Source organism: Peromyscus eremicus, chromosome 7, assembly GCF_949786415.1.
Source record: "Peromyscus eremicus chromosome 7, PerEre_H2_v1, whole genome shotgun sequence".
Classification (NCBI taxonomy): domain Eukaryota; kingdom Metazoa; phylum Chordata; class Mammalia; order Rodentia; family Cricetidae; genus Peromyscus; species Peromyscus eremicus.
Window position 1 is genome coordinate 17,946,043 of NC_081422.1, and position 20,439 is coordinate 17,966,481.

At 53.0% G+C, this 20,439-nt stretch overlaps 2 protein-coding genes and 1 long non-coding RNA gene across 5 annotated transcripts in view; 1 reads left to right on the plus strand and 2 right to left on the minus strand.

Moving 5' to 3' along the window:
• Znf653 (zinc finger protein 653) lies at positions 1 to 17,768 on the minus strand. Of its 2 annotated transcripts, none has more exons than XM_059267492.1 (9): positions 17,447 to 17,768; positions 14,129 to 14,172; positions 11,824 to 12,039; positions 2,320 to 2,928; positions 2,032 to 2,194; positions 1,816 to 1,927; positions 937 to 1,051; positions 523 to 622; positions 1 to 423 (listed from the first exon to the last, which is right to left on the minus strand). In XM_059267492.1, exons 1-9 carry the CDS (start codon positions 17,737 to 17,739, stop codon positions 246 to 248), a joined length of 1,830 nt encoding a protein of 609 aa, XP_059123475.1. In that variant the 5' UTR covers positions 17,740 to 17,768; the 3' UTR covers positions 1 to 245. The 2 variants fall into 2 exon arrangements, with proteins under 2 accessions (XP_059123475.1, XP_059123474.1); XM_059267491.1 differs by having other exon boundaries at positions 2,032 to 2,218.
• The window catches only part of LOC131914803 (uncharacterized), a 5,889-nt gene continuing 2,826 nt past the window's right edge, over positions 17,377 to 20,439 (plus strand). The window contains exon 1 of the long non-coding RNA XR_009380190.1: positions 17,377 to 17,487. This is a non-coding gene — a long non-coding RNA (uncharacterized LOC131914803). The remainder of the gene's footprint in view (positions 17,488 to 20,439) is intronic.
• Ecsit (ECSIT signaling integrator) overlaps positions 18,246 to 20,439 on the minus strand; it is a 12,606-nt gene continuing 10,412 nt past the window's right edge. For both annotated transcript variants that reach the window (XM_059267494.1, XM_059267493.1), the window contains exons 5-8: positions 20,383 to 20,437; positions 20,127 to 20,275; positions 19,670 to 19,775; positions 18,246 to 18,590 (exon numbers count right to left, since the gene is read on the minus strand). In XM_059267494.1, coding sequence (XP_059123477.1) covers positions 18,337 to 18,590; positions 19,670 to 19,775; positions 20,127 to 20,275; positions 20,383 to 20,437 — 564 coding nt within the window. In that variant the 3' untranslated portion in view covers positions 18,246 to 18,336. The remainder of the gene's footprint in view (positions 18,591 to 19,669; positions 19,776 to 20,126; positions 20,276 to 20,382; positions 20,438 to 20,439) is intronic.

Here is a 20,439-nt window from a genome sequence, read left to right on the forward strand (position 1 = left end):
TTTCCTTTTTCACTTTAATCTCACTCTGTGCTCTTGACACAGTTCAGCAGTGCAGTCCCAGGTGCCAGCTCCATGGGTGGGATGTGATGGGGCAGGGTGGGGCACCTGCCCAGGGCGAGTGGGGAACGCCTCCTTCCGGCCTGCGGTTGGGGCAGCCCCAGTGGCTGTCTTGGGCTCTGACAGGCCTGGGCATGATGTCCAAGAGTACAAATAAATAGAGACTGAGGTCCGTGGGCGCGGGCAGGTCAGGTGGGCTTGTGGTCCGGGTGGCTTTTGAGTGTGTGGAACTTGACGCTGTCCAGCTTCTCGAAGCGCTTCCCGCAGCGCTCACACGTGAAGTTGTACTGCACCTCCGCTGTGTGCTTCTTCATGTGCCAGTTGAGCGATGCCCGCTGCCGGCACTGGTACCCGCAAATTTCGCACCTGTGTGGCGGGAGGACGGCCCAGGGGCAGGTCACCACCGGCTGAGACTCCCCTGCAAGCCACTCAGGTCCCCTCCCTCCCGAGCACCCCGACACTCACTGCAGGGGCGTCTCTCCAGTGTGCGTGCGCCGGTGTACCTCCAGATGGTTCTTCCTCTTGAAAGACTTGCCGCAGGTCTCACAAGTGAACTCTCGGACGCCTGGGGGTGGCAGCAGCCTCAGGACACTGCCCGGCAGAGGTGGCTGCAAGGAGCGAGCTCCCCCCACCCCACAACCCTGAGAACTGTTGTCCGCTGGAATCATAGCAGGTAACAGGGCTGCGGTTCCTGACACAAGGTGCCAACTGCTAAGCTAAGCTGACCTTAAATGTGACCCATGTTGGGACTTGGGGCAACTGTACATGAAAACCAGTACCGGGTATAAGGATGTGGGGTTTCATGGTGCAGCCCAGGCCTCCTGAGCGTGGGATTTACACGTGTGCATTACAGCTGGCCTGCAGGGGCCAGGGCCTGACCTGAGTGGATGATCATGTGGCGCCGCAGGTGGTTGGACAAATAAAACTTCTTGCCACAGCCAGGGTGAGGGCACACTTTGGTCTTTCCTTTCCGGTGCACCAGGTTGACGTGGTTCTAGGGGTGAGAGGGGCAGCAGTGGGTCCCATGGGCCCACCTGGGGGTTCTTAAAATGGGAAGACATGCAGGTAGCCAGGACATTAGCCAGTTTGTCTAGACTGGAGAGTGGAAGGGACATTCCAGTGTCCAGCTTGGTCAGGAGCACTGGGGTCAAAGAGCAGCTTTACCAATCCCAGCTCTGGGATCCAGTTAACCTTGGTAGGATCCTGCTGCTAGCCCACTACGCAGAGGAGGAAACTGAGGCTCCAGAGGCAGAGTAGTTGGCTGCTGCCTCACAGATGCTGCACTGCCCTGGGGGACTGGGTTCATTTTGTTTCTTCATTCTTCAGCCCATGACAACAGCCTGGCTGCTGACATGCTCAGCAATTCAACGGTCTGCCGGTGCTGCCTTCTGTGTGGAGGATGAGGAAACCCCCTTCTGCCCCGGGGTATGTCATCCACACCACAGAAGGCCAACTACAGGAAGATTTCTAGTTGTGTACGGATTTGGGGCTTCCATGCATGGCTGGCCCCTGGGACTTGGGTGGTCTTCCTGTGAAGACCGAGAGGGTGGTCTGGGGGAGGCTGGTCATGCCAGATGGTTGTGTCTGGTGTCTGCATGGGGAGGTGTAGGGGGGCACTGAGGAAGCCAGATGTCCAGCAAGGCCAGCTAGGATGAAATGGACTCATGGACGCAGGCCCTGCACCACTGACTTCCAGTAGAGCCCCCCATGCAGCCACATGGTCCAGGCCAGCTGGACCTAGCAACAGGGTGGCCTCACCTGGAAGCTGCTGAGAGCCACATACACTTGGCTGCAGCCCTCGTAGGGACAGTGGAACATCTCCAGCAGGCCATCAGCATCCATTACCCGTGACCGCTTACTCCGCCGTCTCCTGGAGAGGAAGGAGCCTGTGGCATCAGGGTGCCAGTCCCCAGTGGGCTATAAGCCTGTAGCTGTTCCTTACCCTTGGTCCCACCCATCCATCCTAGCACCCACTTCTCTGGCTCCTTGGGGATCTCATAGATGATAGCTGACATGTCACTGCCATCCACATCTGCTTCTGCCTCTGTATTCTCGGGCATGGTGGCTGCCAGCTCTGCCAGCTCTGGGGCCACTGAATCCTCCTTCTCCTCCTTGAGCGTATACAGGTCCTCCTTCTCTACGGGGTGACACGGGGTGGTGTCTGTGGGGATAAGGCTGTCAAGGAGCTCACTTTGAGGGCCACTCCTTCCCCTCTGCCATCCCTCCCAACCCCTTCCAGAGGCCACAGTGGCACCCCCAGACCTTTTTTGGTCTCAATGCTGGCTATAGAGGTCGTGTCCATGGTGCTGTGCTGGGTACCCTCGGGCTCCGTCTGTGTATAGGCTGCCACACCTTCCATCATGGCACAGGGTACCTCCTCACCCAGGCCACTGCTGGGAGTGCCACCGCCAGCAGCCACATTGAGGTGGATGCCCTCGGCTGTGAGGGTGTCATAGCCAGGACCAGCAATGATGATCACCTGGGAGCCAGGTACCATGCCTGACACTGGGCAGCTGGCCACCACCTCACCCAGTGCCTCCTGGGGCATGTTCTCAAAGAGGGTGCCAGGGCCAGTGCCCATTTGCATGGGCACAGGCACACACACCACCGTCTCCAGGGCCTCAGGCCCGCTGCTCGCGGGGTTTTGGCCCAGAGGGGTGCCCTGCTCAGCCAGGCTCTCCACATGGTGGACATCAAAGGGGATGTGGACTCCTTCCTGAGTGATCAGCCCACTGCTGCCGGGGGGGCTGGCAGGGGTGACTGCAGCAGCAGCTGAGGCTTTAGCCGGTTGGGCCTCAGGAGGCTCATCCGAGTCAGAGCTGGAGCTAGAGCTGGAGGAGTCGGAGCTGCCAGCCACCAGGCCATTGCCCACTGCAGAGAGAGGAAAGGGGGCAGTGTTAGCTGGGAGAAGGCTCGGACTCACGTGCTTGTTTTACAAGAACAAGGACCCGAGTTCTATCCCCAGACTCCATGTATGGGAGCTAGAAAGATGGGTCAGTGCTCAAGAGTCCTTACTTCGAGAGGACAGGGTTCAGTTTCCAGCACCCATGTGGTGGCTAATTCAGTCTGTAAGAGCAGTTGAAGGGGATCTGACTCCCTCGTCTGGCCTCCATGGGTACTGCACACATTAAGTGTATTTACATACATGCAGGCTAAACACTCATACACATAAAAGAAAAATCAATCTTTAAATTTCTGTGTGTGGGCTGGTGGGATGGTTTCGTGGTTAAAGGTACTTGCCATGCAAACCTGGCTACCTGAGTCTGGTTCCTGGAACCCACGTGCGGTGATAGGAATGAGAAATGCTCCCCCAGGCTCAGGCATTTGAACACTTGGTCCCCAGTTGGTGGCGCTGTTTGGGGAAGTTTAAGTTGTGTAGCCTTGCTGAAGGAAGTGCATCACTAGGGGCAGGATTTGAGGTTACGCAGCCTCACTTGTTTTCAGCTTGCTCTCTCTGCTTGTGTTTGTAGTTGGGTATATAAGCCCAGCTCCCTGCTCGGCTGCCTGGCCTCTTTCCCACCAGATGGACTCTTACACCTCTGGAACTATAAGCCACAATAAATTCTTTCTTTTGGTCATGGTGTTTTATCGCGGCAACAGAACAGTAACTAATACACTACACAGGTGGAAAGTTGTCCTCTGACCTTCACACATGCTCTGTGGCTGCATGTCTCCCCACGAGCCACAGACACCACACACACATGCTACACACACATTGTGACTAATAACAAGTGAAACAATTTTAAAATGTCAGGTCAAGCTTAGTGGTACCATTTCTAGGTCCCCCACCCCCGGCACTGGTGAGGCAGAGACACAAGGACCCCTGGGGTTCACTGATCAGTCTAGCCTAATTGGTGAGCTCCAGGCCAGTGAGAAAGCCTGTCTCGAAGAGGAAGATGACATTTTTGAGGATGACACCCAAGGTTATCCACCGGCCTCCACCCACACACATACACACCTGGGGGCGTGCAGTTAGTGGTGGTGGCAGTAGCAGCAGCTGGAATCTATGTGTCACCAGGAACTAGGAACTGTGACTTTCAGGTCCAAAGTCAGTGGTCCCTTCTAGGTACCTGTACCACCTGACTTGGCTGGCTGGATCAATCACTTGTCTCCTTTGGGGCTCTCACACTGCTCTCCCTTGGCCTCTCTGGCTTGTTTTATGTTGTTTTGAGATAGGGTCTCACTATGTATCCCTTGCTGAGATCCACCTGCCTCTGCTTCCTGAGTGCTGGGATCAAAAGCGTCATTACCACCCAGCATCAGCACTCTCTGATTCTTACACTAGTTAGAGTCATCTCAAATGCTGTCATTTCAACTAGTTCCATAGGATTCAGAAACAATTTACCTGGGGTAAGCTTCTAATCCATTAAGTCAAAGGCTCTGTCACAAGACTGTCTACTCTGATGCCCGTGGAAAGTCCTGGACCACCCTGTCTTTCTGTCTAGATATCAGTTGGGAATTCCATGATGCCGCTCTCAGGTGCCATGGCTTGCTGGGATGATTCGTGGAACTCTAGAAGTTCTCCCTTTTGTCTGCTTACAATCACAACTTTATTATGAGGTTATAATTATCAATGATCAGAAGAAAGTAACTCTGGAGTCACAGCACCCAGTTCCTGGTGACAGATTTCAGCTTCTGCACATCTCCGAGAGTGCCTCCATCTCAGCACCACGCCACCAGAGCCTTCTGCTCAAGAGCCTAGTGTGTGCATGTGTGGAGGCCAGAGGTGGACGTCTGGTGTCTTCTTCAATCTCTCCTCATTATTTTGTATTTCTCACATTTATTTATTTGCATATGGTGTTCCTGTGTGGAGGCCAGGGGATTACTTGCAGGAGTTGGCTCTTTCCCCCCACCATGTGGCTCCCGAGGATAGAACTCTGATCATCTGGTTTGGCAACAAGCACCTTTACCTGCCGAGCTATCTCACTGGCTGGCACTCAGCTTTTCTGTGGGTGCTGGGGACCCAAACTCGTGTTCATACTCCTGTATAGCAAGCATTTGATTGACTGAGTTATCTCCCCAGCCTCAGAAGAGCTCTTGTGACCAAATGTTCAGCCCCTCCCTGATGGATGGGTGTTTGGCTTACATCTTACCTCTAGTCCTGTGTTTGGGCTTTTAGATGTCTAGTCCCCATCCAGCAGCTATGCAGGTGTGGGACCCAGAATCACCTAACTAGCATAGATTCAGCGGTATTCCAAAGAGTTCCTTGTTAAAAGTGGCTCCATATGAATTACAAAATTTACACTGCTATCAGGGCTGCAGAGATGGCCCAGCTTAAGGTTAAAGAGCACTTGCTCTTCTTCCAGAGGACCCCAGTTCCATTCCCAGGAAGCTCTCAACAGCCCTAGATCTGATGCCCTCTTCTGGCACATGCACACACACGTAGGTGTGCACATATACATACATACTGATGAAGTAAAAATAATCAAGAAACTACTCATTGTGTTAGTTTACAAACAACTGCAAAACCTTCCTCCATTCAGGAAATTCTAAAGATTTTAGAAGTTTGTTCAGAGGGGATTGCTTCTAGAACTCCAGGCTGACATCGAAATTTTCAGAAGCTCAAATCCCGTATATGAAATGCAGTATTTGGGGGCTGCAGAGATGGCTCAGTGGCTAAGAACACTTGCTGCTCTTGCAGAGGACCTGAGTGCAGTACTCAGCACCCACGTGGTGCGCACAACCGCCTATACAGATCTGAGACCTTCTGGCCTTTCCAGGTACTGGACACCCATGTGGTGCACATATGTATGCAGGCCAACACTCACACTCATACTGTTTGTTTTTAGACAGTGTTTTTCCGAAGTAGCCCTGGCTGTTCTGAAAGTCACTCTTTAGACCAAGCTGGCCTCGGTCCTGCAGAGATCTACCTCTGTCTCCCAAGTGCAGGGATTAAAGGTGTGCATCACCACGCCTAACTTACGTAACTTTTTAAATGTAGTATTTGCTGTAGATGTTGCTTGGGTGGTAGAGTGCTTGCCTAGCACACACAAAGTTCTGGGTTCCATCTCCAGCACTGCATAAACAGGGTATGGTGCTGTAATTCCAGCAGTTGGGTGGTGAGGCTAGACTATCGGAAGTTCAAGGTCATCCCTGGCTATATAGTGAACTCAAGGCCAGTCTGGGATACATGAAAACCTGTCTCAAAAAATAAGCAGGGCCAACAAGATTGCTGCTCAGTGAGTAAAATCACTTGCCACCAGGACTGAGGATCTGAGTTTGATCCCTAGGACCCCATGGTGGAAGGGTGAGCACCAACCCCATTAAGCTGTCCTCTGATGTTCACTGACATCCACATCAGTGCCATGCCACACGGTCCTCCCAACAAATAAATGTAATAAAAAATTAAACAAATCAAATAAACCTTCACAGAACCTATACGCGCTCTTCCATTTGCCTTAAATAATTGATAACACCTGACACAATACAAACTACTCTTTCTACACTGTATTGTCTCAGAAGCAAACCAACAAAAGGAAACGGAAGGAAGCAAGGACTTAGCATCTCAAGAAACCAGAGGGAAAAGGCACCCCAAATAAAAGAGGCCCGTACTGTAGTGTGTGGGGAGTGATCTCACGTATGCGGACCTTGCCCCATGTGCATTGAATATGGAACCTGTGGGCACAGGGGGCAGGCTGTGTCTGTTTTGCATGTTTGTGTATATATGTGTTTATGTGTCTGCATATGTGTGCACATGTGTACAGATACATGTGGAGGTCAGAAGCCAAGTTTGGTTACCTTCCTCAGTCACTCTCTACCTACCTTATTTATTGATTTTAACTTTATTTTGAATCAAGAGTCTCAGTATGTAGTCCTCGCTGGCCTAGAACTTACTATGTAGACCAGGTTGGCCTTGAACTCACAGCGATCCCGAGTGCTAGAATTAAAGATGTGTGCTATCATATCTGGTTCCACTTTATTTTTGGAGACAGAGTCTCTCCTTCAACTTGGAGTTCCCCATTTTGGCTAGCCTGGCTGGTCAGTGAGCCGTGGGGAGTCTCCTGTCAGATCCCCCCGACTGGGATTACAGAGCATGCCATGACATCTGTTTGGTTTTGACGTGTGTGCTGGGAACTGAACTCATGTTCCCCTGCCTGCACAGCCAGCACTTGACCAGCTCAGCCACCACCCTAGCCCCTGAACTGTATCGGCTTTTACGACACCATGGGCTACACCAGTGGCCTGGTGACCCTATGCATTCATGGGGAGCTGGGCCTCCCTATTGAGCCCCAAGATCTTGGTACTGCACCCTCTGCCACCCCCATCTCCGAATCCACTCAGGGACACTGGGATCCTCCCCACTAGCTTTTCTTCCAGCAGAACTATTGCTGCTCACAGGTGGCCCTGACTCACAGGGTGGCAGTTCTGTCCTTCCTGTGGCTCAGGCCAATGTCCTGGGGCTATCCTTGACTTTCTCTCACACCCACTTCCAATCTGTCAGCAAAACCTGCTGGGACTGCATCCAAAATCCATCCACCCACAGCCCAACTGCCTCTCCTCAGTCCCTACAGATGCTGGTCATGGCCTCAGCATCCCTGCAACAGAGGCAGCTTCGTCCCCCAGTTCCTAAGAATCTGCTCACCACTTCCTGCCAAAGACAGGCCAGCTCTTCCTCCTGTACACACATACCCTGTTGGTCACATCTCCTATGATATGGCCCAGCTCTGGTTCCAGCCAATGGAGCAGCAGATATGGTTTTCCTTGGGCCTACCTTCCACCACCACCCACCACACACCCTACCATCCATCCAGGCAGGCCCAGGAGGAGGCTAGAGCCACAGGACAAAAGTACCTGACTTCTGAGTACAAGATGGCAAGTGGGTTAGGGGTGTGTCAGCTCATCGACTTTCCCAGGGAGGCACCCTGATCACCTGTCTCAAGCCCCCTTCCAGAACATTTGATGATGTACTTGCTTATTTTGTTTATTGTCTGCTTCTGCTCCAGAACAGAAATGCCACAAAGGGGCCAGAGAGATGGCTCAGCAGGTAAGAGCATGTACTGCTGTTGCAGACGTTCAGTCCCAACACCCATGTCTGAAAGTTTACCATCTGTAACTCTAGCTCCAGGGGATCACTCAAGGAGGCACTCTAGCCTCCTTGAGTGCCTGCACTCACATGTACCCACACATGTTCACACACAAAGGAGGCATGGGCAGAGCACCCCGCCCACTCCCAGAAGGCCACTAGTAAGCCAAGGCCCGACATCTCAGTCAGGTATTTGCTACTAAATTCCACACACAAAGACTGAAGGGATGGGAGCCAGGAGTGACTGGGACTTTCACTATGCTCATAACACAACTGAGGCATGCCATCTGGGACCATTCGTTCTACGGCTCCAGAGCTTGGACTGGTACCTGCTTGCAGTTGTGTGCATGGCCTGCCTTCACAGCACCACTCTGGGCCCCAGAATCACTCTGGTGCCAGCCCAGCTGGCACTGGAGCTATTCACTAAGAACACAGACCTAAAGGGTAGATGAAGTTTTGTTTTGTTTTTAGCTTCTTAGCAGCCCTTGAGGTATGGTTATGGCTTGGCTAAGTGTTCCCCAAAGGCTCCTGTTCTAAAGATATGCTTCCCAAAATGGCACCATTAGAAAGTGGTGGAGCCTTTAACAGGCAGCTGAGCCTGAGGACTCGGGTCACAGGTGGCCCTAAAGGAAACTGGGACCTCAGCCCCTCTGGCTTTGTCTGGCAGAGGCTGTGATGAGTGTCTCTCTTGTGCAGGCATGGCCACTGTTGCTATCCCTGAGCATCAGGTCCCAACAGTGCCAGAACTCTGAAACCTAGGTGAGCCTTCTCTTTTTCCACGTGGGTCGTTGTTCTGGGCCTTCATTAGAGTGACAGAAAGCTGACCCACACAGGCATGCGGACAACATCCTGGTTCGAGGGCCATAGGGTAGCTGGGAAGAGGAACAGGCCTTCCTGCCACATACGACATCTTAGCTCCCAGCAACTCCTTGAAGGATATGTAATCACACCAGGCCTGGGGCACCAGTCCCTGACCCCAGCTTCTAAGGAGACTGAGGCAGAAAGATCGCTACTTCAAGGCCTACTGGCATTAGAGAGTGAATTCAAATAGCGTGGGCAACTTGGTGCTCCATCCCCGGCTCCCAAAAGGCTCAAGGGTAGAATGCTTGCCTATCACCTGTAAGGCTCTGGGTTCTACCCCAAGCACCAAACACAAAAACCAACATCTGTGTGCATCTGGACTTCACAGCTCCAGCAGAAGTTTCTCAGGCTGACTCTTAAGAGCCTTTAATCCCAGCACTCGGGAGGCAGAGCCAGGCGGATCTCTGTGAGTTCGAGGCCAGCCTGGACTACAGAGTGAGTTCCAGGAAAGGCGCAAAAGCTACACAGAGAAACCCTGTGTCTCGAAAACCAAAAAAAAAAAAAAAGGTGGCAAGACCACCCCAGGCATGGCCCAAGGTAGGGAGAGGTGCTTGGGGAAGAGGCTAGGGTAGGAGCAAAGCCACTTCCTTACCACTGCCTGGGCAGACATGGCTAATGAATCACAGGACTCATTCCCAAAAGTCCAATTATGGAGGTCAGTGTTGGCCTGGGATGATACCATCATATCCTAAGAGGGTACCAGATAGACTAGCCCCCATCCTCCTGGGCTTCCTCAAGGGCTCTAGAGCAGGACAATGACAGGTTATGGGGAGGAGTCAGATGGCCCAGGGTAGGGCCTCCAGTGGCCACACTGAGGGGGCAGGGTGCTAACCACAAAGCACAGGACGCCTGCTCTGGCAGACTGAATATAATGGCCCCATAAGCTCATGGGGGGGGCACTCTTAGGAGGTGTGGCTTTGTTGTTGGAGTAGGTATGGTCTTGCTGGAGGAAGTGTGTCACTGTGGGGATGGGCTTTGAGGTCTCATGTATGCTCAAGCCACGCCCAGTATCTCGGTTCACTTCCTGTTGCCTTGGATCAAGATGTAGAACTCTCAGCTCCTTCTCCAGTACCATGTCGGCCTGCATGCCAACTTGTCCCACCATGACAATGGACTAAACCTCTGAACTGTAAGCAACCCCAATTAAATGCTTCCTTTATAAGAGTTACCGTGGCCATGGTGTCTCTTCACAGCAATAGAAACCCTAACTAAGACACCTGCCCTCTGGAGACTGGCCGAGGCCCAGCAGGGTGGCCGTGGGTGTGGGGCCCACCAGGAGTACTTCTCATCTCAGCTTCCCCTCAGCCAGCTGGGATGCCACCTGCTTGGTGATGCCCTGCCAGCACAGACTTAGCCCTGAAGACTGACCCCACCCTCAGGCCTGCCACAGCACTTGGCAACTGGCCCTATAGCCCTCGTCAGTCATGCCAAGTCCTGAGGCAGCTAGCATGCAGCATCCTCACTGCCCACACCAGGATGTTCCTGGGCATTCCTGAGAGTCCCTTTCAGCCTCAGTGGGCAGCTAGCCCAGTGTGACTTGTGTGGGATAGGAGAGGGAGGGCAGAGAGGATGTGACAGATCCAGGGATGGGGGAGGGCAGAGACGACAGTGGGAAAGAGAAGATCACAGAAAGAAGCTTGAGTGTGGCCCAGGCCTGAAATCCTAGCTACCTGGGATGCTGGGCAGGATTTCAAGTTCAAATTCAAGGGTTACTTGAGCTATAGAGAGTTCAAAGCCAGCTTGGGTAACTTAGTGAGACCTTATCTCAAAACTAAAAAGAGGGCTGAAAGGGGCCAAGGGATGGCTCAGAGGTTAAGAGTACTGACTGCTCTTCTAGGGGACCAGGGTTCAATTCACAGCACCCATATAGTAGCTCCTAACCTCCTGTAACTCCAGTCCCAGGGAATATAAAACTACTTCTGGCCTCTAAAGGCACTGTGATACACAGACACACACAAGCAAAAACAATACACGTAAAACAAAAAGTAGGAAAACACTTAAAGGCCTGAAAAAAGGGAGTGGGGGCTAAGGATGTGTGGCTCAGTGGAAGAGCACGTGCCTAGGATCTTTCAGTGAGGAGCTAAGGGCATAACCAAGTGGTAGAACACCTGCCTAGAATATACCAGTGAGGGGTTAGGTTTGTGTGCACATCTGTAATCCTAGTACTTGGTACGCTGAGGTAGAAGGGTTGTCCGAAACTCCAGACCAGCCTGGGCTATTGAGAGAGACCCTGACTTAAGAAAAGCAAACAGGGCCGGGCGGTGGTGGCGCACGCCTTTAATCCTAGCACTCGGGAGGCAGAGCCAGGCGGATCTCTGTGAGTTCGAGGCCAGCCTGGGCTACCAAGTGAGTCCCAGGAAAGGCGCAAAGCTACACAGAGAAACCCTGTCTCGAAAAACCAAAAAAAAAAAAAAAAAAAAAAAAAAAAAGAAAAGCAAACAGGACTGAGTGTGGTGGTGCATACCTTAATTCCAGCACTCAAGGGGCAGAGGCAGGCAGATTCATGAGCTCAAAGCCAGCATGGTCTAAAATAGCAAGTTCCAGGCCAGCCAAGAACAAATGAAAAAAATGCATAAAGTATTTAAAACAAAACCCAAACTAGTAACCCAGCTAATGAGAACAAAGGGGAGTGAGAAGAAGGGCGAGATGAGAAGAGAGCTGAGGATGACGAGGAAATTAAAAGGTTGTTAGTACACAGGAGGACAGCATTCTGCTCAGCTTGGCAGGGACTCAAAGATTGCAAGTCTGCAGAGGGCTTGGCCTGGCCTGGCTGGTTCAACTCTGCCGGCTCCCTGAGGCTGAGGGCAGGCCGGGCTGCTCCACCCGGGAGAGTGCAGAGGCGCACGCCTGCGACTCCCCACGTCCTTGCCCTGCAGACTCACCTCTGTCACTGTCGGGCTCTGAGTCACTGAGGGGCTTGAGCGGAGAGTGCAGGTCCTGGAAGTAGCGGTGGCCAGCTTCACACTGCCACACAGCCGTTGTGTAGAGGCCGAAGGTAGGGTCGAGCTCAGCCAGGTGTGGCTCATACGGGCATCGGTGTCTGTGGTCCTCATACCAGATCACCACGTTCTTCAGGCAGTTCACGTTGCGCCTCCGCCCTGTGGACACAGGGTCCAGGTGGACATGAGGACAGGTGCTCCACCCCCCGGGGCCAACAGTCCCCACAGTCCGAGACAGCCTCTTGACTCCCACTCCCACTTAGCAGAAGAGGAAACAGGCTTGGGGAGGTGACACAACCTAGAGACAACTAGGACCCGGAGAGCCAGCTCCTGTCCTGGCCGAGTGACGTCACACAGATAATGGAGACTGGCACATGCTAGAGGCAAAATAGTTGTTAGCTGTTTCTTTTCCCTTTAAAAAAATAGAGCCTCATTATGTAGCCCAAGATAGCTTTGAACTCAGAGAGATCTGCCTGCTCCTGCCTCCCCAGTGCTGGGATTAAAGGTGTGCACCACTGCTCAGCTTTTAGCTGTTTCTTTTGGGATTAAAGATGTGTGCCACCATACCCGGCTGCTGCTTAACAAAAATCTTTATCAATACTTCTGGGCTAGACCCACACCATCCTGGGTCTTCCTGGTGCCCTCACACTGCCATCTGCAGCCACAAGGGGGTGCCAGGAGAGCAGGGCATAGCCCCTCTCAGCTCAAAATCCACTGGCTACCACCTCCAAAGGGGAGGGAGGGAAGCGCCAAGGCGGCTAGCAAGGCCATACAGTATGTCAGGCCCCAGGCCCTCCCTCCATCCTCCTCTTCTCTTCACTCCCTCCAGCCACATGGCCCCTAGCTGTCCTTCAGATGAGCTGGGTACGGTCCTGTCTCGGCCTTTGCACAGGCTATACCCTAATCCTCCAGTAACAGCCTTGCTCAGGGCCTTCATTCAGAGATCTCTCCGCATGTACCCTCCTCTCGGAAACCATGCTCTCCAGAGTCTCTCAGCTAACTTTGGTTTGTTTCTGACAGCACCAAGGGGCTGCCTGTGGCTGTCTACTCAGATGCCTCTTGTCTGTCTCCCCACTAGACTGACAGCCCCACAAAGACAGAGACCTCACTCAGTTTTGCTTCCTTGGGGCTAGTTAGGGTGAGAACTCACCAGACACGGTGAGGGTGCTGGAGGGTGGCAAGAGCAGAGCCAACAGCCTGCATCAGATCTTGGCTTGGTCACAGTCTGGCTGGGCAGCTCTAAGTGAGTGGCCAGGGGACAACCAGGATTCCACCTGTGGCAACTGCCACAGGGGCAGGAGGGAGCAAAGAAGCTGGTCACGAGGGCACACAGGAAGGCTAGGGCCTGTGACAGTGTGATGGGGCAGGGCTGGAAGGGAGAGGCGTTCGGGCTGAGGGAGGGAGTGTGCCCATGAGAACCACGTCAGGGACCTGGACTTCCACAGCGGCTCCATTCCCAGCCTGGCACTCCCTAACCCTTGGTGGTTGCACAGTTAAGACCGTTCACTTGCCTCTGCCTCCAAGAACTCATGTGCCAAAGCTGTGAATGGGAATGGCTAGGCATGCCTGTAATCCCACGAGACAGGGTGACTTTGACTTTTGAGGCTAGCCTGGGTTACATAGTAAAACTGGCCAGAAAAAAAGATAGTTCCGTGGTAAGTAACTTGCTACCAAGCCTGGCCAACCTGAGTTAGATACTCAGGACCTATGTGGTAGAAAGCAAGAACCAACTCCCATAAGTTATTCTGACTTCACACCTGTGATGTGCACACACATGCATGTGCACACACAAAAGAATGAACAAATGGAAAGACATGCTTTAATTGGAAGCTGGGGATATGGCTTAGTTGTACAGCACAAAACCGTGGGCTCCATCACTGGCACCACGTGAACCGTACTTGAGGCACACACCAATCAGCCTAGCTCTTGTGGGATAAAGGCCATCCTCTGCTGTAGAATGAGTTTGAGGTTAACCTGAGCTACACTGAGACCCATGTATCAAAAAGGAAGCAGAGCAGGGCTCATTGCTACCAGGTGGTTCTCTCTTGGACCACCTGGCTGGGCACGCTGGAGATCGGCAGCCTAAAGACTTGGCAAGGCACTGAGGTCATGCTGGGTGGGGCCTGTTTAGGTTCAACCCATCTGGCACCTAACACTCTGCCTCCAGCAGAAGGGACAGGGATGGCGACTTCTAGGCTACGCTCTGCATGTGCTCCCACCCCCCGCCCCACACTGCAGCTCCACTTACTTTTCTTCCGCTTTGGCTTTTTGGGGACTTGCTCCCAAGGCTTCCTGCAACACAGAGAGGTGGTGAGGGTGAATCTGGGGCCAAGCAGGGCTCAAGTCCTGGTCTGCTGGAAAGGACAGCAGTTCATCTGCTCTGGGATGGAGTCTGACCTTCTGCTGTCCTGTTCCCGTTCCAGCAGTCCTTGGTTGGGTACCTGCCCCTGCCGGGAGCCCTGAATGGAGGCCTCTTACCATTACTTAGCTCAGAGAACACTAGCGCTCAGAAGGTCCCCGGCAGATGGGATGGAAGTCGGGGGAAGGCTAGGAGGGCTCCCTGATTCCTACCCCGTGGGGCACATGCCCTGTATTCAGAGTCAGTCTCTGTACCCACAAACTTCACCAACCATCAATTGACAATATCAGAAGTGGTAGTGCACACCTGTCACCCCAGCACTTAGAGGGCAGACGTGGGAGGATCATGAACTTGAGGCCAGTCTGGACTATATCAAGAAGTCAAGGCCAGCTGAGGTTGTATGGAGAGGGAAACGCTGTTTCAAAAAGCAAGATAAAGAAAAAATAATAGGAAGAAAATATTGGAGCACATGCCTAGCATGCACAAAGCCCAGGGTTCCTTTCCCTGAACTAAATAAACCCTGTGGTAGCTCATGCTACCTATAATCCCAGCACTCAAGAGGTAGAGGCAGGAAGATTATTACAAGTTCCTCCTTCCTGGCTTCCCAGTGCTTTTTCTCACTCCTTATGCTTCAATGTAAGAGCTTGATCTTCAAAAATAATGTGTTACACTTACTTATCTATAGAGGTAGGGAATGCATAGTGCTTGTGCATGGAGGGCAGAGGAGGACTTGCAGGGATCAGTTTTCTTCTGCCACATGTGTCCTGGGGACCAAGTAAGGTCATCGGGCTTGGGAGCAAATGCCTTCCTCTGAAGTGCTGTGATTACAAACACGCAATGAATCTAGAGCGTCATGCATGGTAGGCGAGATGCTGACAACGTGTGTGTGTGGTGGGGGGGTGGGAGGACCCAGAGCTTTTCACATATTAGGTACTCTACCACCAGGTGCTGAGTTAGTTATATACCCCTTGCTCCTGGCTGATTGCTGCCCCACAGAATCAAAGTGGTTTTTTGTTTTTTGTTTTTTCCCAGAGCTGAGAACCGAACTCAGGGCCTTGTGCTTGCTAGGCAAGCGCTCTACCACTGAGCTAAATCCCCAACCTTGTTTTTTTTCTTTTTGAGACAAGGTCTCTCTGTGTGGCCCTGGCTATACCTTGGAACTCAATATGTAGACCAGGCTGGCCTCAAACTCAGAGAGCTCCATCTGCATCTGCCTCCAAAGTGCTGGGATTAAAGGCATGTGCCACTATGCCTGGCTAACTTTTTTAAAATGATTTTATTATTTCATGTGCATAATTTTTTGCCTGCATTTATCTCTGTACCATGCATATGCCTGGTGCCCATGGAGGTAAGAAGAGGCACTGCATCCCTTGGACTGGAGTTCTAGATGGCTGCAAACCACAATGTGGGTACTTGGAACCAAACCCAGGTTCCGACAAGTGCTCTTAGCCACTGAGGCACCCTCTGCAGCACCCAGAGTCAGACAGATGAGTGCCAACAAGAGTAGAACAAGACACACTGTGATCGAGTCCTTTCTAAGCTCTGCGTTTTTATTTTTTTTTTTTTTTGGTTTTTCGAGACAGGGTTTCTCTGTGTAGCTTTGCGCCTTTCCTGGGACTCACTTGGTAGTCCAGGCTGGCCTCGAACTCACAGAGATCCGCCTGGCTCTGCCTCCCGAGTGCTGGGATTAAAGGCGTGCGCCACCACCGCCCGGCTGCGTTTTTATTTTGTATTTTATTTGAGACAGGGTATCATGACGAAGCCCTGACTGGCTGGAACTGTCTGTGCAGACCAGTAGAGTTAATATCAAATAATCCGGTGTTCACAACACATCAGCTGACTGGGGAAGTTGAGGCATCAGCTGGAGTTCCAGGCTGAGCTTTCTCTCCGTGGCTGGGCTTCAGCCTCTCTTTCCCACTGCAGGTATCTGCATTATGGACAAGCAGTGGTAAGCTCTGCTGGAAGCACTCCACCTTCCTGCTATTCTTAAGGGCACAGGGTTTTTACTCTTGAGCTGCTCTGCAGTTTTCTTCTCTTCCTGTCTCTGAGTTAGAGGGCCCACCCTACCCCAGACAAAGGGTGTTGCAGGGCACTGAGACAAACAAGCCTGGGTCTCAAATATGAGGGGGGCATCCATACTTCCAGAGCCAGCTTCTCAGTATGGGCAAGCAGCACATGTCAATTTACCAACATATGAACAACTACAGTGTGGTGAAACATTTATGCTCCGAGTTTGATCCCTAGAACACACATGGTAGCAGAGGACCAGCTCCACACAGCTGTTCTCTCATCTCCACCTGTGGGCCTACATACATCACACACACACACACACACACACACACACACACACACACACACACACACAAATACACAATAATAAAATCTTAAAAGAACCCTCATGCCAAGCCTGGTGCATGCCTTTAGTCCCAGCTTGAAGGATGCTGAGACGGGCAGATCTTTGAACTCGAGGTCAGTCTGGTCTACAGAGCGAGTTCCAGGACATCCAGGGCTACACAGAGAAACCCTATTTCGAAAAACTAACCAACCAATAAACAATTAATTAAGCCACGGCACCCCTAAGCCCCTTGGCTCCTGGGGAGCAATTCTGCCCAGGGAAAGTCAGACAAAGAAGCAGCTCCGAGTTAACTGGCATAACGGAGGACCAGAGTCCTTTTCAAAGTCTTCAAGGTGAGAAGGACTGACAAGACAGTTGAAACAAAGAGCTGGCTGGACAGAGAGCCCAGTGGTTAAGACCGCTTTCTGCACCGGGTTTGGTTCCCAGCACCCACATGGTGGTTCCCAACCACCGTAACTACAGTTCCAGGGGATCTGACCCCCGCTTCTGACCTCCGCAGGCAGCACGTGGTACACATACATACATGCAGGCAAGGCATCCACACACACAAAACCAGGGTGCCTAGCACCTTTGCAACTACACACCTCTGAGACGCCCCAGCCCAGGCCGGTGAGGGCGGGGCCGACCCCAGGATGGACCAGTCAGAGCTCCGGGGGCGGGCAGAGGGGCGGGGCAAGACTTGCATTGGGTAGTCAGCAGGCCGGAGGCGGCGCGTGAGGGGTGTGGGCCGCCGGAGCGTGAGACCCGGGCCTGCTCGGTGCCCGGGGGCGGGGCCTCGAGGGCGGGGGCGGGGCCCGCGCTCTCCCCGCCTCCCCTCCTCCCCTCCCTCTCCCGGGCCCGCGCCCCCTCACCCGTGGCGGCCGCTACGCTGGCCGCGCTCCAGCGAAATGAGGTAGGCAGCGAGTTTGGCGTCGCTCCAGCCGCTGCGCCGTCTCAGGTCCACCCAGGGGCCGTGCGCCTCGCCCAGGTACACGCGCCGCACGTCGTACTTCTTCCGGGACTCGAGCCGCCTCCGGGCCCGGTCCGACTCTGTGAGCCGCGGCCGGCCCCGCGCCTTTCGGCCCGCCGCGCCCTCTTCTGCCGCCGCCTCCCCGCCTGCGCCCGCCTCCGCCTCCGCCCCGGGCTCTGGAGCCCGCTCCGCCATCCCCCCCACCCTGGTTACCGGCCTCCCCCGTTGTTAGGAGCCCCGACCGGAAGTGGCGCGCCTAGTCCGCGCCGCCGGGAGATTTCTCACAGGTTCTTCACTGCCCGCGGCGCCAAACGGGGACAGCTAGCCGGAGCTGCGCATGCGCGGGCCAGAGAGGTACACTCCAGTTACCCTGCTGCTTGGGAAGCGGAGGCAGCGGGATGCGGGAACTCAAGGTTATCCTCCGCTGTCTCTTGAATTCTAGAGCATAACACTATCTAAAGATTTTTTTACAAAAGAGCAGTAAGATGACTCTGCGGTAAGAGCGATTGCTGCCAAACCTGGCAATCCGAGTTCCATTGCGGGACTCAAAGGGGTGGAAAGCCAGAACCGACTCCAGCAAGTAGTCGGGTGACCGCCACACACCCCTCCCACACATAAATACATAAACGGAATTTTTAAAAAGATAAATAAAAAAGGAGGGTCCCAGGACGGTAAAGCCAGACGAGCTCATGCACAACATCTTAAGGGAAGCCACATGGCCAGGGACGAGATTTTTATTTTGTCCGTATTATTTTGTACCAGTTCAGTCTCTTGCTTCATGCCAGCTCAGACTCAACCCTGACCCTGCTGCTGCTGTGCCTGAGGGGCCTCGTCTTCCTCCTGGCCCTTGGGAGGACCGTGGGGAGGGGATTGTTCCTCCAGCCTTGAAGTTGTCAGCAGCTCCCCCGTGGACCTGGCCAGGCGAAATACCACAGGGACCTGTGCCAGCGCTGGGTTGGTCTCCTGCAAGCCCTGGATCCACTTGACCAGTGTTGCCTGGTCATGGGCGCCAGCCATGCACATGGCGAAGATGGGGCCTTCTGTAACTGTTAGGAGAGAGGAGTTTGTGCCCTCACCACCTTGAGGTACTCTGACCTCCCGTGGATGAGCATCTCCACGCATTCACAGAGCAGCTGCTATATACATGTTCTACATTTGACCTGGGCTATGCCACCTGCTTCTTCAGATACTATCAGGAAGCTGACCTTGACCCCAAACCTGGAGACTGCCATGTACCTCCCCTCAATTCCCCCTGTTGCTCGAAACTTAAATAGTCTTTTAATAAAAAGCTCAGAACCAGATATTGGGGTAAATGCTGAAAGATCAGAGAGACAAAGGAACAAGCCACTGCCACGTCTCACCTCACCAACTCCAGGAATCCTCTGACTGAAATCCTCTGAGTCCTCACCTGAAAGGCTCCAGCTGAACAAGCCTCCAGCTGAAAGGGACACTTCTGCTGAAAAGCCTTTAGTTCCCATCTCTTCACACTTTACCAGCCATCACTTCCTGGGATGAAAGGCATGTGTGCTTCCCAGTACTGGCATTAAAGGTCTGTGCCACCACTGCCTGGCTCGGTTTCTCTCCTAGACTGAGTCAATCTCATGTAATCCAGGGTGGCTTTGAACTCACAGAGATCCAGACGGATCTCTGCCTCCTGAGTGCTAGGATTAAAGGTGTGTGCCACCACTGCCTGCCTCGGTTTCTCTCCTAGACTGAGTCAATCTCATGTAATCCAGGGTGGCTTTGAACTCACAGAGATCCAGACGGATCTCTGCCTCCTGAGTGCTAGGATTAAAGGTGTGTGTCACCACTGCCTGGTATCTATGTTTAATCTAGTGGGTTGTTCTGCTCTCTGATCTTCAGGCAAAGTTTATTGGGGTACACAATATACCACCACACCCCCAAATGTAACTTGACTGTTCCCTACTGACCTGAGGCTTGCATCTGTCCCGATTATGTCACTAGTCAGTATAGAATGCTCCATAAAAGATATAAGGGGGAGGGGCCAAGGAGGACAGGTTCCCCAGGGGCACCTGACCGACTGGAGACTGGGGGAAGTGGCAGTGTCCCAGCCCGAGGTCCTAAGGCCACTGAACAGGCTGTGCTGTGTTGAGTCCTGCTTTACCTTCATCCACGTCAAACTCGTAGTTGTCCCAACCGCTCCTTGAATACTCCAGGTCCAGCTGCATTGGGTAGTAGAGATTCCACTCTTCTGGGATTTCTTCTACTTTCTACCTCAGGCAAGAGAGAGCAAGCAGGATCAGAGGCCAGAACATAGAACCCCAGCTCCTCACCTGAACCTTCAGGACAGTGCCAGCCTACCTCTTCCCCTCCCCCTCTTTTGAGACAGAATCTGTAGTCCTGGCTAATCTGAAACTGACTGTGTAAACCAGGCTGGCCTTGAACTCACAGAGACCTGCCTGCCTCTGCCTCTGAGTGCTGGGATTAAAGATATGTGCCGCTATGTCTTTCTTGTTTTTTTAAATTAACATTTACTTATGCACACCCTTGTGTAACTCAGAGGACAACCTGCAGGAGTCAGTTCTTGCCTTCCGCCATGTGGGTTCTGGGATGGAACTCACCTCTTCCTCAGTGGGTGGCAGATCAGCTCTCAGAATGTGATAATAGACACACTTATTGTGCAGCCAGAGAGGGAAGGGACCCTCCACAAAAACAGGCTTGGATGGGTTGTGGCGGGCCAGGGCAGCTTGCTGATCAGGACTCTGGATTCCTGGTGTGGAGATGAGAACCTATTGACGTCTTAGCAGCAAAAGGCCCAGGGAGTCATCAGTGGGCCCAGAGGAATCTGGCAGAGACTGGGACAGGCTGGGGTCTTACCTACAATGTGGGGCTGGGTGGGATCTGTGCCTGTCGAGTCACCGGGCAAAGACATCT